General features: G+C 36.4%; 1 protein-coding gene across 1 annotated transcript in view; it reads left to right on the forward strand.

Annotated features, from left to right (window-relative positions):
• LOC134537929 (myrosinase 1-like) overlaps nucleotides 1–24,805 on the forward strand; it is a 241,491-nt gene that overhangs the window by 196,200 nt on the left and 20,486 nt on the right. The window contains exon 9 of the mRNA XM_063378905.1: nucleotides 18,690–18,824. Within this exon, the coding sequence (XP_063234975.1) occupies nucleotides 18,690–18,824 (135 nt within the window). The remainder of the gene's footprint in view (nucleotides 1–18,689; nucleotides 18,825–24,805) is intronic.

The raw sequence follows: 24,805 nt of genomic DNA on the forward strand, positions 1-24,805 counted from the left end.
AACTACACCTATTCACATACTTAAGAAGAGTTAAGACAATCATTTATTTTGATAGGGTGTAAACCTCTTAAGATGACTGATATGCGCTTTACGTGTCTCAAAATTTTTATCTACTCGCTGCAAGAGCACCGTTACTCCCCCTAAATGCCTTATCACCTTGTAAGGCCCTTGGCAAGAGAACTCCAATTTAGTCGTTTTGTGCAGCACTTTTTGCTAATCGGAAAATTTCTACAGAGTACCCAATCTCCCACTTTAAAAGGATTTTCCAAGCGCCCCTTATTATATTGTATGGCGACCTTATTCTGAGCACTCTGGAGATTTTTTATGGCTTCTACCCATTAAGCTTCTAATAAACGCGGACTACTAGTCTCCCATAATTCCTCTCCTATGCCCCAAACATTTAAAAGAGGGTGTGGTATTTTCCGTCCCTAAAACAATTCCGCGGGAGTGAAATTAGTGGAGTCATGTTTAGCCATGTTGAAACCTAAACTCAGCATATCTAAATTTTCATCCCACTGGCGATGGTCTTGGTGATGATAGATAGTGAGCGCAATCTTTATGTTTTTATTTACTCTTTCTACCAGATTTGGGCAAGATTAATACGGGCTAATGTTAATGTGGCAAATTACCCAACGAAAACACATGTTCCCAAATATTTAGCTATTGAAATATGTCGCATTGTCAGATACCACATTCTCAGGGGCTCCAAAAATTTGCCATATCTTCTGCGTAAGGGCCTTGACAATTTTCGCAGCTTTCATGTCAGATAAGGGTAGGAAAAAATTAATTTTAGTGAAACCATCCACGACAATCAAAATGCAATTGTTCCCTCCTCGGGATCGAGGCAATGGACCGAATACATCTATGAAGACCTTCTTCCACGGACGAATGGGAGGGGAAACGGAATATTTACCTAATTTAGAATTTATCGCTTGTTTACTGCACTGGCAATCTTCACAAATGTTAAAAATGATTTTGCACATCCCGTTTCATATCCGCTCAATAGACTTCATCCCTCAATTTTTGTTATGTCCTGCCTCCCCCATCCCCCCCCCCCCCCCATGACCACCAACTGCACTATCGTGATAATATTTTAGCACCATAGGCCGTAAAAGCTTAGGGATGTGAAGTCTTCTTTCTTTCCCGCTTGGTTGATAGTATAATCTACGCTTCAGTATCGTGAAACTCTTATTTTTTCACTGCTGTACCTCCTGAATAATATTTTGTCCTTCGAAATCTTGTCCTAACACCTCCTCTTCTTTGTTGAATAGTTCTGACTCTACAGTAACATGTCCACAGTTTATTACTTCCTTCTCCTCTTCCAAATCCCGCTCACCCACTTCCTCCTCGAAAATTCGCGAGAGGGCGTCAGCAACCACATTGTCCTTTCCTTTTACATGAATTATTTTGAACCTAAATCAAGTGATCCTCATTACCCACCGACATATTTTTCCTAATTGTCTCGGATGCGAAAACAACCAGGTCAAAGCCTGATTGTCTGTATAAAGGTCAAATTCGTCATGTTCTAGTTAGGTCTCAAAGCATTCCAGGGCATACACCCAAGCAAGGGCTTCCTTTTCATATGTACTGTAACCTTTTTCATGTCTGTTAAGCGTTCTTCCAGCAAACAAAATGGGTTGTAGCCCCCTGCCAAAATCCTGCAAGAGAACCGCGCCCAGGGCAAAACTCGAGGCATCAACTCTACCAACCTTTCCCAGCCTGGTTAGGTTTGACCATTCCGAGAAAGGCTCGCAGTGGAAGTTGCCCTGAACCTTAGGCTCAATGGTGTCTTACCTCAAGGTTGAAAAATAGTTAGGCACAAAGGTAGGCCGACTGAACAACCAGCTCACAAAATTATAAGAAATATTTTCTTTTAGGTTAACTTGGGGGTAATATTTAAAAATAGAAACTAACTCATTTTCAGACCATCATTTATATTTGATATTAAAAACAAACTTTATGAGTATTACAGTATTACTTAGTTATTTATAAATCTTCATAAACAATAAATAGAATACCATGAGTTACATTTGTTACTTGTTACATTTGTTACTTAAATTTTAAAAAAAATATGGGGCCCCAAAACATTAAATTAATTATTAACGTTACTTTAATTCATAAATTTATGTTAGCAAAACAAAATAAAAACAAACGATGAAAAATTTATAAAATGAATTTAGGTAGGTTGTCCACATTTATTGCCGAACACATGCTTCATGCGAAGTATGAAAACGAAGAATCACTTTCCTGAATTCATGAGTGAGTGAATCCCGTAGCCGTCAGAAAAGAGAGGAGAACATCCTCTACTCCAAACAAAGGGTTACAAGTAGTTCATAGCATGGCCGGCATAGGGAAGCATTCCAGATCCATGACTCGTGGGCCGCTATAAAAACATTTCAAAGACTAATTACATGGTGAAATATTTAAAAATAAATGTCCAGCATGATTTCCAGAGAAATCTGCGAAAATTCACCCAATTGGCGGCTACCCAAACTTGAAACTACTGCATGGATGCGGTGGATAAATTAAGAGCAGAAAATTAATACACTTTTTCACATGATGGTCACCAAGAAGAAGGAAGTGACCATAGATGGCGTAACACAGTTAGCCAAACATAGTTACAAATGCACAATTTAAAGAATAGTTCCGAAAACTGAATAGCACACTGCCTTGACGAAAATATAATAATTAATTAAACTTTAAAATAATTAAATTTGTTCAGAGTTCTTTTCTTTGATTCTTGATGCACTTAAATTGGATAATAATTATGTGATAATAAAATACAATACAAATGGTTAGAACAAAACATACCTTCACTTAAAGACAAAATTACAAATAAATTACCCCCATAACAGAAATTCTTAAAAAAAATAAACCAGTGTTCAGTTTGCCGAAACAAAAAACAACACACAAAGAGTTAAGCAAAAACGAGTGTACGCCCAGCTGAATGCTGCAATGGCACACAACCTGCACTACAAATCGCCTCTGGAAATCTGGTAACGCTTACACTGGTAGGTGGGAAATGGCTTTTTTTAAACCAAGAAAACTCAAACTCACCCCAATTAAACTTATCCCTTTTTTTCTTAAATTATTCAAGGGATGGCACAAATCCGCATAGTTCTCAATGAAGCGGCTAAAATAGCCCATCATGCCCAGAAATCTCACGATCCCTTTAACATTAAATGGTCTCGTTAAATTAACAATGGCCTCAATCTTCTCAGGGTCCATCACAATTTTTCCTTCCCCTACAATGAAACCTAGGAACCGAATTTTTTTTCTAGCCCAACAAACTTTCTCAGGATTCACCGTTAAGCCTACACTTCGTAATTTTTGCAAAACTAATTCCACATGTTCTATGTGTTCGTAGAAATATTTATAATATACACAGATATCATCCAGAAAACTAATCACATTTTTAAATTGGTACTCCTTCAGGATGTGCGATAAGATACGCGATAAGCATTGTGAGCCAAAATTTACCCCTAAAGAAACTCTTTTCCATTGGTAATGCCCCCACGGGGTAACAAAACCCGTGTACTTTTTATTACTCTCCTCCAAAACGCATTGGTGAAAAACAGCATTTAGGTCTAACACTGTGAAATATTTCGCTTGTCCCAAATACTGCAGTACGGTTTCAACCTTGGGCAGCGGGAAGCCGTCTAGTTTAATGAGATCATTCAAGATAACTGTAGTCCAGAACTAAACGATATTTCCCCGGTGTTTTTTTTTACTAGAAAAGCGGGTGAAGCGTACTCAGAGTTCGCTTCTTCAATAACGTTTTGCTTGAGGACGTTGATCAATTAATTGAATCCGGTACGGCATCATTTCACATTTACCCACCTTTTTCGTAATGACATCGGGATAACGAACACAAACCCCCCTAATTTCGTCCTTCTGTTTTTCTGTTAAGTGTTCATCCACCCCTTTTAAACCTTCACAACAAACTTCAATTTTATTCTTCGGCGCCTGAAGACCAATCTTAACTTTTTTTTTCAAATGCGAAACATAATCGCCTGTTCTAGCTATCAATGATGGCTCCTGTGCCCTTTAAAACGTCCCATCCTAAAATCAATTCTTCGAGTAGTTCAGGCATTACCCAAAAATCACGCATCCAGGCAAAATTTCCTATTTTAAAGTGCAAACGTATTTTCAAGGAGATTTTCCGACTTTTCCCATCTTCCAAATGCACCTCAAACCCTGGTTCAGTTTTTAAATTTTTTCTTAGTTCAGGATGTCTTGTTATTAACTTACTCAAAAACGCCTGCTGTACAAATGAATTACTAGCCCCGGTGTCAATTAAACCCGAAACTCTCTCCTCATATAACTTTACTCTGACGCACATATTACTTCTAGTTTTCATTACCGCCAGGCGATGCTTATTTTCAAAACGGAAAGAGCTAACTTTTTTCCCCCATAAAAACTTGCAAGACAAATGTCCACACTTGCCACAAACCCACACACTCGTCTAATATTATTCCCCTGACCTTTAATATGATCCTTCTCGGCTCATTTAGCAACGAGATGCCTCTCGCTACCACATGCATAACACTTCTTTATAACTTTTTTTTATTACTTTGGTCCTGTTCTGAAGTCTCGGAATCTTCCCCTACTACACCCACCTTATCGACCCCCATGAACTTATCCACTCTCATCGCTTTTAACTCCGTTTCCCCATTCATCCCAATGTGTTGTTCACACTCTTTTAAGATGTCTGATTTTTCTTTCTCTTCGCATAAATCAGAAACCCAACACACATTGTCCACATCCACCGCCCAATTGCTGATGTCAAACAAACTGGTGGGCCTATCCACAAAACTACACTCCCTCCTAATATGGGGATGCAAGTTATCTAACAATAACTTTATCCACTCAATCCCCCTCATTTGAACATTAAGTGCCGAACCATGGTCCAAAATATCGTGTACATAAGCCGAAGTTTTTTCCCCCTTTTCTTTGAAAACGCCGGGATTTCTCTATAGTAAGGTCCTCTCTAACTCTACAAGGACATAAATTTTCCCATAAAACCCCCTTGCAATTAACCCAGGACATTTGATTCTTATTAGCCACAATGAGGATATCATAAGCTAAACCTGAACAACGCGAAGCAATAGTCAAAATTAAGTCACTCTCATTGGGAAAATAATTAGCATTTGCTAGCTTGTCCACAGCCATGCAAAAATCTAACAATTCCTCTACATTAGCTGACTAAAGTCTAGGAACGTTTTCTAATGATCGCAAGGCAAACTGATTTTTTAGGAAATTTGAGTTTAACAAGGCGGATCCACTCGCCTCTCCCTGTTCCGTCTGCCACGAAGCTCTCTCTCCCTTCAAATGCGCCACAAACTTCTGCCTTAAAACATCTATGCTCTCGTCCGCACTGTGATCCACTGACGCAGCCATTAAATTTGTCATTAAGTCCTCTTTATGCAATTTATATATCAAAGCCAATGCCATGCTGGTGATATAAAAAATCAACAGGTATCTCAAACACTGAAAATTACCGTGTCTGCGACTCTGACTAGCAGAGTTGCGCAGTTTTGAGGCCTTACTTGAGGCGCTCGAATTTAGCCAAAGTACGCAGTCGCACAAAAGGTGTAAAGGCAGCGAACACTTGACTCCCTAAGCAGGACAGGACGATGTAAGAAATAAAATAATGCATCACTGCCTGGCTCATATTTAATCTTTCCGCGTTTGCGCCATGGTATAGGCTGGGTACTGTTACAACATACAAGTTTATACTAATTGAAGATCGCGACCTTACTTTAAAACCAAATACAATAATAATAATAATACTGATACAACTTATGTTTAAATTTTCAATCATTTAACAAATATAAATTCCTGCTAATAGTTCCGAAAAAGTCATCAATGATCACGTAGTTGTCTTTAATGTATTCCACACGTTCCCATTTATAGATTTAACCTCGTCAAATCGGTCCAAATTGTGATGCAATAGTCAGTGTAGAATAACAGCACCACACCATAAAAGAGTTTAAATCTCACTTCGAGTAAATCCAGTTTGTTCGTACAGCCCCAAATGAAACGCAAAAGTTTAGTTCCGTGAGTTAACAATATACGTGCCTAATAACATCGCAGTTCACAGCCACTTATGTCGCTCAGCTTGTTCCACCAAAAGCTCAACCCGATGTTCGGTTGATAATAGAAAGGTGCGTCGAGGCTTACTTTTTAGCATGCAGTATCGTCAAGGGCCGCCAGGGCTGGCCTCTCCTCGTGGCGTTGGTGAGTGTGGCACCGTCTCTCCATAGCTGCAGCCAAAACACTTGCTTCCGCAAGTCGATGTGCGCGCCGCCAGCCGCTCGCTCCGTCTGCCAGGCCGGCCGCAGTCGCGGGCTCGAGCACACCTCTCGTGACGTCAGACCGCTCTGCGCGCCGCGCGGTGACCACTCGTAGAAACACAAAACAGCAGAACGCTAGTGTCCGTTGTGTTGAACCACATTACAGGGCATGTTTTAGGCAAGCCAAAAAAAATTTATAATTAAGCATTTAAGCAAACAAAATAAACCAAATCAATTAAAAGACATTAAAATTACAAATTAATTTAAACAAAAATACAACGGAGGCGTATCAAACGCTTCAGGTTGCTACCCAGAAGGGAAGAAAGGAAGCCAAGGAAGCACACTTACTCACTTATTACTTCTCACAGTTGGACTGATTGCCAGAGTTATGTGTAATTTATACTCTATGTTTGTTTGGACATGCTCCTCACACTAAATATATACACATTATTGTAAATGGTACCACATAGCAAATCACACATACCAATAAAATGAAGTATTTTTTTTATTTACAGCATATGTTCCATTGAAGTAAGGTGACTACATAAAACAATAGGCTATTTTTGATTACCATTAACTGCCATATATCAGCGGTAATAGAACATTTTATTGCTCACAGATAACACCACACAAAAAGATGAGTTATAGTGTTTCTTTAAGGTATGTATACCCCCACTTTGTATAGGTGTTTGCCTAGGCCATTGGAATAAAGGACTTGCTCATTTAAATAACAGAAAGATAATAATTATGACAAGCTAAGTACCTGCGATAAAAACCAAAAGAATATATATAATCCAAAATATAGTGCAAGAGCAAACACTATGTGAACTGCTTGAAAGCTGAAAAATAAAAAAATAAAAAATGCAGAGAACCAATTACATATAATCCCACAGTAGTATGTTAATGTAACTCCAGCGCCAGGATTCAGAGTGAAGTACCGTGGTGCAAACAGCCATCTTGGATTGTGACTTCATGGAAGCCATCTTGGATGACCTTCACCCTGACCCTAGACCTTGACATTTGACCTTGACCTTGGTGGCCATCTTGGATTTACCATCTCGGATTTGCAATTTTGTTTTCTGCCATTTTTAATTTTGTTGTTACCATTTTAATTTCTGTTATGGCTGCCATCTTGGAAATCAGTACTTTTTGTGTTAGAAAATCGGAAAAAAAATTTATTTATAGAGAAATTTAATTAACTAAATTTAATAAAAAATTAAATAAAATACTTAAAATGTTTGTTATAAAAATACCCACTTATGCCATGGAGCTCGAAGTGCTCTGTTCGAACCCGACGAGGTCAAAAAAAAAGGCGACAGGTCCTTCTCCATGGAAGCCACCAGCAGATTGAAATCCCACCAGTTATTCCAAGTTATATATCGTCAGATAGTATGATGTCACGTCCACCATCTTAAAAATCTGTAAATTATATCTGTGTTTAATAAGAAAACTATAAAATTTAAAAAAAGTATTGAACCAAAATTTAATAAAATAATGTTTTACAATACTGTTGCACATTTTGTTATGGTCACCATCTTGGATTTTAGAAACATTGCAAATTTTGTTACGCCCATCATCTTGGATGTGTATGACATCATCATTGCCCTTTTCGTTATGCCTAACATATTGGATTAAGAATGTTTCAATTGTCATTATGGCCACTACCTTGAAAATCCATAAATTTTATGTTTCAAAAATAAATAAAATAAAATCATGGAAAATAATAAATTATTTTTTAATAAATTTTTTTATTTAAACATAAACTTACATCCAAGGTTCTAGGTGAAGACTAAATAAAATGACGATAAATCCTTCCTTCACCGACTGACCTCCAATCACTAATGCCAAGACATATATACATCGCCAGCTAGTATGGTGACATGTCCACCATCTTGTTTTCGTCTGATAGAGCGCGCTACCATCATGGTAGTTTAATTTTTTTGTCTACTAGAGTGCGGTATTCAGTTATTATTACTGAGGCCTCCCACCATATTGAAATTTAGCTGCCATCTTGGAATTGTGTAATTAATGACCTCTAAATTCAGGCAAAATAAAATAAATTAAATCATTCAATTTTTAATTTACTGATTTATTCGATATTCGGTTCGATACTTGATCAAAGCAAAATAATATAATTTAATTAAAAATATTTCTAAAGTAACAGTTCTAGAAATAAAACAACTTAATTCTATTACAATCATAAAATGTATTACTTAAATTCTACAATTCTACAAATAGAAGGAAACGCAAACAAATTACTAAATTCTTGAGTATGTGTTGATTTCTGCATTCGCTACCCACCAATTAAAGAAAAGTGGGAAGCCACACAACTTGACGTACGATCGTCCATTTCTTTTTTTATATAATTTTCTTTACCAAGTTTGTATCGTTATATATCGAAGGCTGAATCTCTTCAGCATAGAAGCCGCCACGAATAGGCTTGCGGATCAAATCTACGAGGTACTAGGTCCTAGGCTCTGATTCACGAACATGTGTCACACGGAAAAGTTAAGGACTCTAGTTCGCAGTGAAACCTTTCTTGAAAATATCTTTCTGTTGGGAGATTCGCAAAATTTTACTGACGTTAGAATTATGCTTTCGTGGATCTTTGTTCTTTTGAGATGGTAATTCCTGTTTGGAGCAAGTGATCATCCGTATGTCTTAAGGCTTTATTTTCGTGGTAGAATGCACTGTGGAATTGTACTCGCTCAGAATTTTTGGCAAGATGTCCAACCACTTGTAATTTCCGTTAGCCATGAACTGTCGCCACATATTCGTACGCAAAGTTCTGTTAAACCTTTCAACAACAGTGTGTTTATCATTACTAAATGTAGAGTAGTGTTTGATGCTGTACTTCATCAAAGCCTTGAAGGTCGTATTGTAGAAATTGTTACGGGGATCTGTTTGCAGGTGCGATTATACACGGACATTACGCAAAATATTAGCCATTGCCTTGTTACTTCAGTTGCAATCTTTGATTTTACAGGTATAGCCAAAGAGTACATGCTATGCACATCGTTGACTGTAATCATGTACTTGAAAACTATATTAAATCGGGTATATGGTATCATCTCAACGAGGTCCGATTGGAATAAATCAACAATTCCGCGATCTATGACTTTGCAACGAAAGTATTTTTGTCTCGCAGGTGCTTGAAGTTCGTGGGCGATTCCGTTTAGACTTATTGAATGAAGCCAGCTTCCTTCAGTTCTTCGTGTATGAAGACTGTTTCGTTGATGTACGAATATTTTACTGTACTAAGCGAAGCATGTAGAAGTCTAACACGGTCAACTAATTCATTGGAGTCATCTTCAATGGAGTCATCCCTAATACACATAGTCAATATCCCGTCCAATTTCTAGCCTTTATAAACCTTCACCGTGTACTACTAGTTCACTGAAGAGATTATCGAGAATGTTGATTTTTTCATGATCTTCGTCATACATGCCAAAATTATGGATCGTTATCGCAATAATGTGCATTGGTTAGCTCTAGCAGTTTTTTGTACTCTTGCAAATCTTTGTGAGAATATCCATTAGGCTCCCTGCGAAACAGCAATTCGTACAGACCTGGAGTCCCGTGCGTTTTGAACTCTTCTACGCGCACGATGTTTCCAGGTAAAAAGTATATTTCTTTAGCACCGAGGAACCATTCTTTATTATTTCTGTACACTCCATAGGTCGTGTCATTATGCCATCTCATGAATTATAACAGAAATGGCCGGACCATTGCATTAACTTAGTGTCTTCTTTTCGGTAATTTTTTCTTGTGCATAGACTCAGTACTCACAAAGTCCTCTTCAGCTCGATTTAGCACATATTTCCTCTTCTTGACACAAACTTTTACCTTCATAGTGATGGGTGATTCTTCCTTATTTTTAAGTTCATCGAGACGACTAGTGATTGGTTTTAATATCTCTTCATTTTCCATCTCACATGCAAGTCTGGTTCTTCTACTTCTATTTTTCACGAACAGACTGAATAGATCGATGAAGGTCACTGGCCAAGCCAAACATTGTACTGGCTGAAAACATTTTAAAAGACTTCATTTTATACTTTTTTATTTTCGTCCGCAGAAACTTCTTTCTTGTGTTTGACAAGATCCGATTTTGTTATCAAGTGAATAAGTGGTGCATTCAGACTAGATTGTAAAGTCCTCAAATCATCATGTCATTGGGCATTATATACTTCGATTATGTCACGAATTCTTGAATCAGAGGCTTCCACATGCTGGTCTAAGTCTAGCAGGTACTCTAGTCATTAATATTTCACACTTTATACTTTTTGAGCAAGTAGTGAAATGTGTTTGGCATATCTTCGTCTTGAGACTTGAGAACAGTATGTAAGTCTTGACAGCTACGACCGAATTTCTAAATGATATGACTCATGTTTGACGATAAACTGATCGAAACCTTGTCTTTACCTGCTTTTATATAGAGTCCAGTCCTTGACTATAATTAGGAATCCATGTTCGTGATGTGCATAAAGTTTGTGACACCGAACAGTTATAAAAGGTATCTCATTTACGTAAAAAAGATCAGTTGTCTACCAGACATTCGTGCATTAACACCTGACAGCATAAAGTTTCTTCCTAGAATCAGACAAGTGCCGAATAAATATGAAAGACGAAATCCTCAACGTGGAAGATTCGGTCATTTCTGATGACAGCATTTCGAAAATGGAACTGCATGACTACCAACCTTACCTTCAGAAGTACGCATTGCTTTACAGCACCAGGACTTTACATTCCCAGTCATTTCTACGTACAAGAGGCACGCTGACAAATGCAGATGGCAGTTATTCGACAACGACAACAATATCCTGCAATGGTATTCTTAACCTAATCGAGTGCATTACAAATGTACTCAGTGGTGTCGAGGTAGACCAGACAAGAAAAGTAGGCATAACATCTGCTATGAAAAATTACCTTTCGCTCACACCAAACGAACTGTCTGCTGCAAAGATGGCTGGTTGGGCTCTCGAGGATGAATATAAGCTTCCTGTTTGTGCCAAAGGAATCTTCGAAGTTTCTGTTCCTCTGTTCATACTTCTTGTTTTCCCTGAATAGTACAAGCATATAATCATTAATTCGAAACATGTGCTCGTATTGCTTCTAGCCAATAATCACATTAATGCCATTGTTGCTGCTGCAAAAAATCCGCAGGATGTTTCGTTAACAATAGTCTATCGAGTGGCTGTTGCCTCACATCCAAGTGGGCATTGTTGAATGTGTTAAGATGCTGAATAACGTAGAAAATAGCAAGAACATTGATGTACCGTTACGATGCTGGAGCCTGCAAACATATCCTGGCTTTCCTCATAGTCAGCATATCAATTGGACAGTAAAGTCCAGCTTCGCTACGTAATAACCAATATACATCATCGTCGGGATTCAGACCAGAAGACAGCTCAATGCAGGAGTGAGCCGTCAAATACTTAATCTAAAAATATTTTTTAACAGCGAAAGCTACCCATATGTTGATATGAACATGGACTTGGAAAACATGAGTTCTCGCATATCAAATGTACGCCAAGTTTCAGCAAGCATACTATAGGTGCAGATAGTCACCGATACTGAGTCCCGACAGTTTCAAGAACAAGTCTCCGTTAATGGTGTTTGATGTTTAAAAACATTAAAATTTAATAAATTCAAACATTATCGACTGTAGGATCGAGATATCAACTAGCGGAAATATTCCCCCGAACACCTATGCTTTTTGTCTGATACATCACGATCGGCTTGCATCGTACAATTGTCGAGACAAATTTGTGAAAATTCTGACCTAAATACTGTTTCGTTTTCGATTATAATTTAGTTACGACCGAGCATTGCTAGCGACAAGATGTACTGCAATCTGCAAGGTTTCCAGAGACAACATGGATTTGTGCTAAAGAAGATTATCGGTACCTATGAGGACAACAGCAGGACTCGAACCCACATCTTCATGCCTCCCTATCCCTGGGGATTATTGGACGAAAAATCTAAACGCACTAAGGAATGGCTATGCAAATACTACCATGGCCTGGAGTGGGACGAATGTAAAATTCCATACCACCAAGAGAAAAACACTCGAAGATTTACTATTTCAAAACGAAATAATTTACTTTGCTGGACCCGAGCAGAAGAAATGGCAAAGCAAGTTGAGCGATGTTGAAATTGTCGATCTACAGGCAGAATATGGCTGTCCTTCTCTGTGCAAGCTTGGTGCAATGTATGGCGGGCAGCCACAAGACATGTTTGAACGAGTCTGCACTTGTTCAAACTTGCAGCTATTGCGGAAATGGCACTCACATTGAGATTAGAAGGCACCATATATAAAGGATGTGCAAACGTTCGTGCCTTCAGTAGTCGTCCGACCTGCAAGAAGATGTTTGCGTTTCACCCTTCTAACGTGTACGTGAGCTTAAGACCTAGCTTCAGCAGTGTCGAGTACAGCCACTGGGATGCTGGGTATTTACGTACATATACGGAAACCTGCAATGGAGGTGCTCGGCACAGGCAGTTTGCGTACTTTCCTGTGTCCTACGAATCTACTCAGCAGCTTATATATTATTGGTAACCTAGAAACTGTGCCGTCTATCACATGATACCGCACACAATCCTTCCTCATCTCTGAAGTAGTCACCTCGTCTCCACGTACAAAACCAAACATGGACGTGATGCAGCAGGTTGTGACATGCGATGCATCTACGCAGGCGTCCAAATGATGTGCGCTCGTCGTAGTTCAGGCAGTGAACCTGTCTCAACAAGCAATGATTCAAACTCCAGGCGCAGCCGTGGTCACAGACGTCAATGTCCATGTCTCACCGAAGCAGTCGTTGCCGAAGAAGATGACCAGCTGGAAACCTGTGTTCCTGAGCCCGATACTAGCGTACTAGTTGGAACCGGAATTGACGAACCAGTCGGAACCAGAGTCGACGAATCAGTACTTAGTCGACGAGACAGTTAGTGCAATTTTAAAGACTTTGCTTACGAAAATTCTTAATTCCTTAACCTTATATGCATTTGTCTAATTTTTGTAAATAAATGTGTAACACTTGAACGTGTGTGATTTTATTTCTGGAATTTTAAGATACCTTAATTTTTAATCTAATAAAAAAATAATGTTTAAAAATATTCGTTATTTTGACTCATGTAGTATACCAGTTGGCTACGGGTATATAAGTTAGGTCCAGAAGATGTGATCCTCAGTCCACTTCTGGTCAAGGTGTCGTGCAGATCGCCTTGTTTGACCATTCTGGTGTATAAGTCCGCTGTTCTAGATAACTCAATGAATAATCTACCATCGACTACAGGAAACCTGATGGCATCGGCGACGATTGCTGCGACGTCGGCATCAGCGGAGAGATCAATGGCAATCGTGGAGATCCCAACATCAACACTACTGTCATATGCAGAGATCTGAGATACCGATATCGACTTGTACTGTTCCATCGGTTGAAGTTTTGATATCAACATTGCAGACTTCAAAAAATGACGAACGTTCATCACTACAGTGCAAATACTGTAGTGTGTCATTCACTACCACTTCAAGTGCGCGCATACATAAAAGAAGCGGGTTTTAAAATAATGCTCAAAGAATACTGTTTAAGTGCATCAAGTGTAATAAACTATTTTCACATATCGATAGCTTGCATCGACATTATAAAAAATGCTCCGGGAAAGTTAAGTGTAAGCATAATGAACATGGCTGTTGTTTTGACTCATGTATTATACCAGCCAATGAAAGTATATAACTGAAGCCCAGACGATGAGAACTTCAGTTCGTCTCTGGTTGCAGTGATGAGCGGAATGGATAGTTAGACTTGTCTTACATAATAGACCAGTATCTAAATATTCTTGAGAACTCGATGGCATCATAACCACTATTAACAATGACCTGCATGGAAGGCCTACCATCAATAGTGCAGAGCCCGATGACAACGAGGTCAACAGCTACACCTACTCTTCCAGCACAGCAGGTGATTTTGACGCGTACAACATTTTCCGCAGAGCAGACTTTGAAGACTTCCGAATTTAAATTTTCTGTGGTGTCACTGCGGTTGTCGACAGTACCAGTAACATCTTTAAAATAAGCAGCATCTAACAGTGTTCCATCACCCACTTGTGCATACTATGACAAAATCAAAAATTTGAAATTACGTGATTATGTAATACACAATAGTAACAGTAACTCTGAACGCATAAAATATCAGTGCATCAGGTGATTAAGCAATTTTACAAAGGACATGTTGATCATTCATCAGATTCAAGCTGCATCTTATGTGGTAAAACATTAGCAGTTATTCCAAGTGCAAAACGGCCTGAAATATACCACTGTCCTTTTAATGAAATAGAAAATTATTCTCAATATGAAAAATGTGGTGCACCAATGAGCCGACCTGATAAACAGAAAATACATTTTAAGATATTTGAAGTGCTCGCTTTAATTCGTGGGTAGTGGATGCATAAATCGAGAAATACTCAAGACTTTAGTAATTTGCTTGTGTTTTATTTATACTTGTAGAAATGTAGAATTTATATAATAAAAATTTATGTTGGTAAAAGAACTTGTGGGGTTTTATTTCTAGAATCTGTTACTTTTGTGATATTTTTAATTAAATTACTTTTTTTGCATCGACCAAATATCGAACCAAGTATCGAATCAATAAGTAAATATACGATTGATTTCTTTTTTGAATTTTTTGGTTTTTCGCGAATTATTAGGTAAATAATTACATATTTCTAAGATGGCACCCAAATTTCAAGATTGCGGTAGGCGTCAGTAATAATAAATGAATACTTCACTCTAGTGGACCATAATTAAAAAACCATAATGGGAGCGCGCTCTAGCAGTTGAAAACAAGATGGTGGACATGGCATCATACTAGCTGGCGATGTATAAATACCTTTGCATTAGTGGTTGGAGCTCAGTCGGCCAGTGGCTTCTGTGGAGAAAGGATTTAACATATTTTTTTAGTTTTGACCTAGAACCATGGACATAAGTGTGTGTTTAAATAAAATATTTTATTAAAAAATAATTAGTTATTTTTATATGAATTTAGTTTTTTTTAATTTGAAGCATAAAATTTACGGATTTTCAAGATGGCGGCCAAAACGATAATTCATACATTCTAAATCCAAGATAGCAAGCATAATGAAAAGTGCAATAATGATGTCATACACATCCAAGATGGTGGGCGTAACGAAATTTGCAATGTTTCTAGAATCCAAGATGGCGACCATGCAATAGATTTGCTAAATAAGATTTTATTAAATTTTGGTTAGTAACTTTTTTATAAATTTTAGAGTTTTTTTATTAAAGACAGATAATAATTGCAAATTTTCAAGATGGCGGACATTACATCATACCATCTGACGATATATACTTTGGATTAAGTTGAGGGATGTCAGTCTGCTGGTGGCTTCCATGGAGGAAGGACCTGTCGCATTTTTTTTATCTCGCGGGTTCGAACCGATGCTTCCGAGCTTAATAGCATTAAGTGTGCATTTTTTATAAAAAATTATATTTTTTTAACTATTTTTTTTATTAAATTTGATTGATTAAATTTTTTCATGAATAATTTTTTTCCCCCGATATTCTTCATAAAAATTACGGGTTTCTCATATGGCGGCCGTTACGGAAATTGAAACTATTTTGTCATAATTCAAAATGGTGAAAAACAAAATAGTGGATCCAATATGGCGGACTAAGATGTTCACCATATTTAAGGTCAAAGGTCAAGGTAATAGTCAAGTTCAAGGTCATCCAAGATGGCTGCCATGACGTCACAAACCAAAATGGATGTCGGCAATACAGCACCAAACCCTGAACCCTGGTGCCGGAGGGGAGCCTCATTTACATGTTACTCACCGCTTACTTACGTGTTTCTTATCACAACTAACAGAATAAATTGAAATCAGAACAACAAAAAAGTATTTGCTATAGTTCTACAATCGTTATATTAAAAAAAACCTAATATTTTCAATAGTAACATATTTAAAAACTATGAATCCACTGGTAAAATATAACAAAAAAATGTCAACATGGTACTATTTACTGACTACTTAATAGTTAAGTATTCAAAGCATGTTTCCATTATATTTTTCACATTTTCTCTACAAATCATATATTATCTCCCCAGGTGATTTCATAGTGCAAACCACTTTGCATTCATCAATTTTAATTTATCTGTTTTTTTAATTAATTATATACATGTTACCACCTTACAGTTTGTAAATTTAAAAAAATATATAATTTTAACAGCAAAATTATTTTAAATAAAATAATAAATGTGAGAGTTTACTATTATTTTATGTTTGTTTTACACATCATTCTCTGAAGTAACTAATTAAAAAATTCAGTGTTCACTTTTTCTACACAATAACCCTTGTGATGAACTTTTTTATTCTTGTCCCTATATGAACCCTCATTTCTCTCCCTCCTAAGTAAGGGTTAAGCTAGCTTGAACGTATTCTGTGTGATTTATTAGTAGAATTTTGACCCGACACTATCAGTGATGTTTCCAGATACATTACTTTTCTGCAGTGAAATAATATTCAGATGAGAACTATTCGTATCTGCACATCCAACCATTTTTTAATCATGTCAAATTTAATGATTCTAACTGTCATTAGAGTATAGAAAAACTAAACGAATTCATAAAAAAATGAACTATCATATAAACGATGGAACGCAAAAAAAAAAAAAATTCATATGAACTAAATGGGCAATGACGAGGTTGAAGATTAGTGACGTCTGTAAAATAAAAATAATAATTTCTTAATGCATGATAAACGATCAACAATTCACCTAGATATAACAATCTAGCTGTATCTAACGCAGTGATGACCAACTTCTCTCTTTTCGAAGGTGAGATATTCTTCAAACCAATCAGAGGGCCGGAAACATTGGAAAAAATATTAAATTTTAGACAAGAATTTTTTTAATGAGGTTTTATTTAGTGAACACGAAAATCTATCATTTCAACGCAGTATTAACAAAATAATAATAACGAAAATCTTTTTCATCTATGAAGAATTAGCGTGGGACAATGTATAGGTATATTACAAAAAATTGTTTAAATAATAAATATAATTTTTAATTTATGTGAGATAAGCAATGCAACAGTAACTTATCTAAATACTAACCTAATGTATCCCTTAGCTAATGAATCTACTTAAATTAAATTTTGTTGGACACGGCCATTTTTGCGTTACTTTCTAATTCTCACACCGGATGTCGATGCACCACTAACATGCGTCCAATTAAACTCGAGATTTATAGTAACGTGACACTCATTAAAAAATTTTTCTCTTGGTGAACTTAAACTTTTAGGTATATTTAATGCTATTTATAAAAATTAAAAATTTTGGGATTCATTATAAAAAAAATTTCTTTATTAACATTTATAAAATCCACACTATTTAAAAAAAATGTAATTGTATTTACCATAGGTAGTTGTTAATTACGTTTTGTTGAATCTTCGTAGGTACCACGACACAAAAATGCTGCAAGCACATTAGTACGACTAACTAAGAACAGATAGTGCCAACAGTAAAAATATTTGGACACCCTTCATTCCTTATAAATGCGTCTAAGAGTGTGCTGTTGTATTTGTGATAGGATGTAGGGAAGTGAATGCTATGGGTGCATCTTTACGTATTCGGATAATGCTAATACACTAGAGTATATTTGGTAATATTTTATTGTAAGATTATTTATGTGCTGACTGGTAACTGGGTGAGTGTTCAGTATAGCCACTTACCACCACGGACGCTTGTATTCCTGGTATGGACCTGGATTTAACATAAAGCGGACAATGTGTCCAAATGCCCAACCCAAGCATGGAAGACTCCTTTTATACTCTGTCCAAATCTCCATCATATTATCCTGTCTCTTGTATTCTCCTACTCTTAATGCATGTATATGTTCATCCCTCATGACTGTCCCCAGTGTTTTCCCTGCATCTATGGAGGTTTTACCTGTGTCTAAATTATCAAGTTATAGTCTATAATTTAGAGTTAGGGGAATTAGTCATGACAATTTCTGTCATGACTGGCCAATCATCTCCTAGCACATGATACATGGCTAATCCTGGCACGACTAGGCCAAAAGGCTTCGACCTGAGACGCACCTTTGTTCCTCCATAACACACTCCCTTCCCAAACACACTTGTCTTAGTTTTAATTAGGTAAGGAAAAAAAATATTTGCTTATGAAACCCCGCGAATTAAAGTCATGGGCCGCTAGTTGGTCATCATTTATCTAAGTAATAACTGATTGAGATTCGACAAATAGTCTTAAGACGTCACTTGTGGATCTTGCCAAATCCGATACTACTTTAACATATAAAAATTCTGAAAGTGTGCTAAGAGACTAAATATTCATGTGTTGCATTTACTTTGTTTGCAGTACACACCCTTTGCAATGAGGAAAATGCTTAAATTGATATCAGACAACTATAACAACGTCTCCATATTCATCACGGAGAATGGCTGGTGTGATCATGGCGAGATTAACGACACCATGAGGGCGAGATTTCTGGTGGTAAGTCTCTGCCCAGTATTGAGGGTTAGCTTTAACTTTAAGCCCATAAGTAAATATTAACCTGACAGACAATTTTACTTGAAAATTATTTACTTTAATTAAATTGCTTATGATAGTAAAACGTTTTTGTTACAGTTTTCATGGTAAGTTAATAAAATCATATTTTAAATGTGTTATGGACATAGCACTAAATAGAAGACAGAAATAAAGTTTTAATGCTGAATTATTTTCTTATATTTTATATTTATTTACATACAAGCAGATTTTCTAAATTAAAATAGAGCAACTATGCATCTAAGTATTGAACATATATGTCCAAATTCACTATTTTGAGGGCAAGTTATAAATAATTCTTTTAAATCCATCCGAGATCAGATAACATACACATTTATAATAAGTAAAATAGTTTACTTTTTTAATGTAGTTTATCACCCAGCAATAGATGTACATAGACTTACAAAGATTATTTTGCGTACGATTACATGCGAAAAGAAAGTTTTTAGCAAAGTTTATTTTTATACAATACCTACACAAATACAAATATTGAAATTTAAAGAAATCTCATTGAAAAATGTATGCTGTGTATAGACAAAAGTTACAATTTTTAAGTACTTATTGTAATCTTTGACTTCTGTACACTGTGTACCTATATATGACTTAAGTCTATTTCTGGGTGTCGAAGGCACAGGCAACGCCACACTGATGGCAGCCATGACGTTCCTATGCTTGCCAGGGCAAAATCAATCTACGGTGATTCGTCACTGCCTTCCCGGAATGAAGAGGAATGGGGCTTCACAAAAAAACCCAGTCCTCAGTTCTGAACCCGGCTAGGAATCGAATCCGAGACCTTGGCTCACCAGCCAGTCACGCTAGCCCCAACACCAAGTGGGCGAACACCTATGACTTAAAGTTTACTTAAATGTGGATTTAGCCACACGAATAATGTGACATTAAAATGTCGGAAAGTATAAACGTGGTCTTATATTTGACTTGTTTTTTCACCGAAAATGCAGTATCTTAAATGTATGTACTTTCAAAAACGAACACAATATCTGATAAAAATGATAAAGTTCACGGGAAATCAGTTTCTAAAATTCAGCTCCAGTTGTTTGGCACAAATTATTGGAGGGGTCGGCCTGTAGTTCACAAAGATTCAAGTGGTTAACAAAGTACCTCATTCCTTTAAGGGGTGCCTCCCATTTCAGGTCAAGATTTTATATTTATATTAATCACTGATCATCTTTAAGACTTTTTCAATTGTTTAACTTTCACGGAATGAAAAATATATACAGCACATACTTTCTTCCATCATTAGCTGCCAAAGTTACATTTTTAACGTTTTTGGGTTGTACAAATAGGGAGAATTTAATTTATTGCAGAACTGAAACTTTTTAGATTTAACTGCAATGCCACTGGCTACTTCATGATATGGTTTGCATTTCTATCACGAAAACTCATTTCCTGTTTCTTGGCTTTCAAAATCGTAACAAATTCGAGCATTTGGAAACGTAAGGTAAAATTAATTAATACTATCTTAAAGAAATTCAAACCATTTCTTGAAGTAGCCAGTGGCATTGCACTTAAACCTAAAAATGTTTAAGTTCTGCAAAAAATTATATTCTCCTTATTTGTACAACCCAAAAACGTTAAAAATGTAACTTTGGCAACTAATAATGCAAAAAGTATGCACTGCATATATTTTTCATTTCGTGAAAGTTAAACAATTGAAAAAAGTCTACAAGTTTATTTGTAGTTACTATAAATATAATATCTTGACTTGAAATGGGAGGCACCCCCTTTAGGATTTTTAAACATTTATGCGTTAGGATGAAAAATTTCAAAACATTAATATCATCCGGTGAATTCTAAAATCAGTTGGTTGTCACTATAAATTGGAAAATGTTATTGTTTTGCTTCAACTACAAATCAAAAATTTTAAGGTTCAATAATATATGTGAGAATTAAAAATTGAATATTCTTTAGCTCATACTGTTAAAAATTTTCAGACAGAAATAACAGGATTTCATTCCGTAGCTCGTACAATCGGACTTGGCACTTCCCGCGTCCTAGGATGTAACTTTCGTATACCATTACAAATCGCCGTTCTTCTAAAAATATAGTGAATCCTGTGATCAAGATAAATTTCCCTCTTTTATTTTATAAATTGGCAATCTTGGCTACAATAACCGTGGTACCAAACGAATTAATTGATTTTACACACAGTCTGAGAGTATGCAGAATTTCTTTTGATGGGGGAGGGGTTTGGAGATAGAACAACTTGGCACATTATTTGCTTGTATTTTTTTTTCCCTTTTGTTGGTAGAAATTATAGATTTATTTAGGTCTGTTTAAGATTTTTTGGGGAGGATGTTGTGTATATCATACAATTTTCCCCTTGTGTACGTCCTTGTACACAGTGCCTCCCGGTAAATGCTTAGTGCGACTAGTTTAATTTTATTTTGCTGTAAAGTCCAAACAAAACAAAATTTTGTACCGTCCTATGATTTAATACCATCTGAGCAAATTGAAGATAGTTCCTCAAAACATCTCTAATCCTAAAATTTATTATGTATTAACTGCTTCATATATATATATATATATATATATATATATATATATATATACACCCATTTTAATGTTTAATTAAAATAAGTATACTTTCAATAACTCTTCCGAAACAGTAAAGTATGCTCTCATAAAAATTTACTGTTCGTTATACCACATATTATATAATTATATGCTTTAGTAAAGCACTAGTAAAATATATGAAAATGAAAAAAAAACAACATATTTTAATTTGCTTTATATTTGACTGCATAAAGGTTATTTTCAATTATTTTCGACAGAACCATAGATTGAAAATATTTAATTACCTTGAAGACAAATAAAAACTATGATTATCTTCTGTGCCGTTTACTTTCGTGGGCCACAATAAACGATGTCGCGGACAGAAAGTTGGCTATAATAGTTGTAAAAAATATTTTGACATTTTTTTTCATGCAGGTCTTTCGTTCAAATATTACATTAAACATAAAACACCTTCTCGTCTGGTGTGTGTATGCAGCCTCTGTATATAAATAAATATATATATAAGTAGTATAGGATAAACGGTCCGGAAACAGGGTTCAGGGGGAGGTGCGAGGTGCCGAGCCACATCTTTGATTGTGAACTCACGGCGGCCATCTTGGATGAGCGTAACGGGACACAGGGTAACGGGACAAGTAGTACCGTGACTTTGACCTTAACCCCGGCGGCCATTTTGGATCCGCCATATTGGAGCCGCCATCTTGGATCCTCCATATTTAAATCGAGCGCCCCTCTTATTATGATGAAATTTTCGTCTCTGTCGCCATATTGATTTTTTCTGTTACACTGGAGGCCGCCATCTTGGATACCGTCGAATTTGTTTCTGTTGTTTGTTCCTAGAGAGCGCCAGCGTCGCTCTGTCTCATCCCATAAGGACGATGTTATATTACCTACAAATAGCTATTATGGTGCTTATCGGCATATTAAATTTAATTTTTTATGAAAAATATATCGGAAGCGCTGTAATTCGAACCATCGCTGCTCTGATCTCTAGGTTGGAAAACATACGCCTTTAACCGCACGACCATCGAGACATTTGCCAGACTGAAAATTAAAAAAAGATATATATAGAAATAACATGTATATTCGGACTTGTATTTGGTTTTATTTGAAGTAATAATATCATCACCTGTTCGAGACAGAACCACCATCTTGTATTAAGACGTAACTGTTGCAATTATCGTTACGGCCACCATCTTGAAAATCTGTAATTTTTATTTTATAAAATCGGGAAAAATTTTAAAAAGTATAAAACATATTTATTAATTGAATTAAAAAATAAAAATCCTAAAAAACACCGTTGCACTTTTTGTTACGGCCGCCATTTTAAAAATTCGTAATTTTAATGCTACAGATTCGAGAAAATTCCAAAATTCATCAAACAATTTACTTATTAGAATACTGATTTATTAGATCTATTCTCGTCCTTGGTTCGTAACCGGTAAGACCAAAAAAAAACATCAGATACTTCCTCCAAGGAAGCTGCTGGCAGACAGACTCCCCCCACCAACAATAACAAGGTATATATCAACTAGTATGATGTCATGTCCGCCATATTGTCTTCATCCGCTGGAGAGCACCATCTAGTTTACATCAGCTATAGTTTGCTGATACCTTGTGAGTATAAGTTTCTGTTCACCATACCAATGTCCTTTATGTTGGCATTGAGCTTTAACCTTGAACTTGAACTTTGACCTTGACCTAGAAATTTGACCTTGACCTTGAACTTAGACCTTGTCTTTGAACTTATACCTGGTCTTTGAACTTAGACCTTGACCTTGAACTTTGTCCTTGACCTTTAAATTTGCCTTGACCTTGAACTTTGACCTTGACCTAAAACTTTGATCTTAACCTTGAAATATGACTTTGACCTTGACCTTTAAATCTGATCTTGACCTTTAAATCTGATCTTGACCTTTAAATCTGACCTTGACCTTGAAATTAGACTTAATCCTTGTCGACTATCATGGATCCAACTTTTTATGTTCAGTACATGCTACCAGGAGCTACCACCTGTTGGAGTACACCATCTTGTGTGTACACATCTCGTCTTATAGAGTACATTTCCATCTGGATAATTTTATTCTAACCCGCTACAGTGCAGTTATCATTTATTACCGAGGTGCCCCCGCAATCTTGAAATTTGGGTGCCATCTTAATATCGTGTAATTATTTAACTAGGAATTCGGGAAAAAGTCCGAAATTCATAAAAAATTACTCATTAATTTACATTTTGAATCGCTGGATTCCTGCTGTTGATTCGATACATGAACAGTGACAGGTGTAACTAAATATTAAATAAATTAAATATTCAGTTTTTCCATTACCTTTCGCCGAGTTTAAAAATCATTCTCTCTTCAAAAATAAAACACAAGTCAATGTACGACAATGTTCGACGAATTAAATATGTTGCCGATAAGCCTAACATGAAAGTCTAGTTTTTCGATAATCTGAATAACCTCTAAACCGTTCATGTACATAGCCATACATACATTTAGACCAAGCGTCTTCTGACCGAAAGAGCGGGTCATAATCAATGTCAGACGTATAGACCAGTTATTTCCGAACTTCACGACCTTCCTTATCGTCAGCTAATTATATTCAATTGAACAATGGATCATGTTTTTTACGCTTACAAGAGGACCAAGAATCCAATCAAAAAGGCAGCACAATTAACAAAAAGGAAGCACATTTGGAAGCACCATCAACAATAAAGGCAGCACACATTTGGAAGCACCATACTCAAAATGGCAGCACATTTGGAAGCACCAAAAAAAGGAAACACAATTGGAAGCACCATCAACAAAAAGGCAGCACATTTGGAAGCAACATCAAAAAAGGAATCACATTTTTGAAGCACCATAAAAAAGAAACACATTTGGAAGCACCATCAAAAAAGGAAGAACATTTCGGAAGCACCATCAAAAAAGGAAGCACATATCGGAAGCACCATAAACAAAAAAACAGCAAATATGGAAGCACCATCAACAATAAGGCAGCACATTTGGAAGCACCATTAAAAAAGGAAACACATATAGGAAGCACCATCAAAAAAAAGGCAGCACGTTTGGAAGCAACATCAAAAAAGGAATCACATTTTGGAAGCACCATAACAAAGAAAGCACATTTGGAAGCACCATCAAAAAATGAAAAACATTTCGGAAGCACCATCAAAAAAGGAAGCACATTTCGGAAGCACCATAAACAAAAAGACAGCACATATGGAAGCACCATAATAAATAAGACAGAACATTTTGGATGCACCATCATACAGGCAGCACATTTTGGAAGCACCATGAAAAAAGGAAGCACATTTGGAAGCTCCATCAACTAAAAGGCAAAAAGGAAACACAAGTTACAAGAACTAAGTCTTATTTAAAAATCAGAATACAAGA

This window comes from Bacillus rossius, chromosome 12 (genome assembly GCF_032445375.1).
Source record: "Bacillus rossius redtenbacheri isolate Brsri chromosome 12, Brsri_v3, whole genome shotgun sequence".
Lineage (NCBI taxonomy): Eukaryota > Metazoa > Arthropoda > Insecta > Phasmatodea > Bacillidae > Bacillus > Bacillus rossius.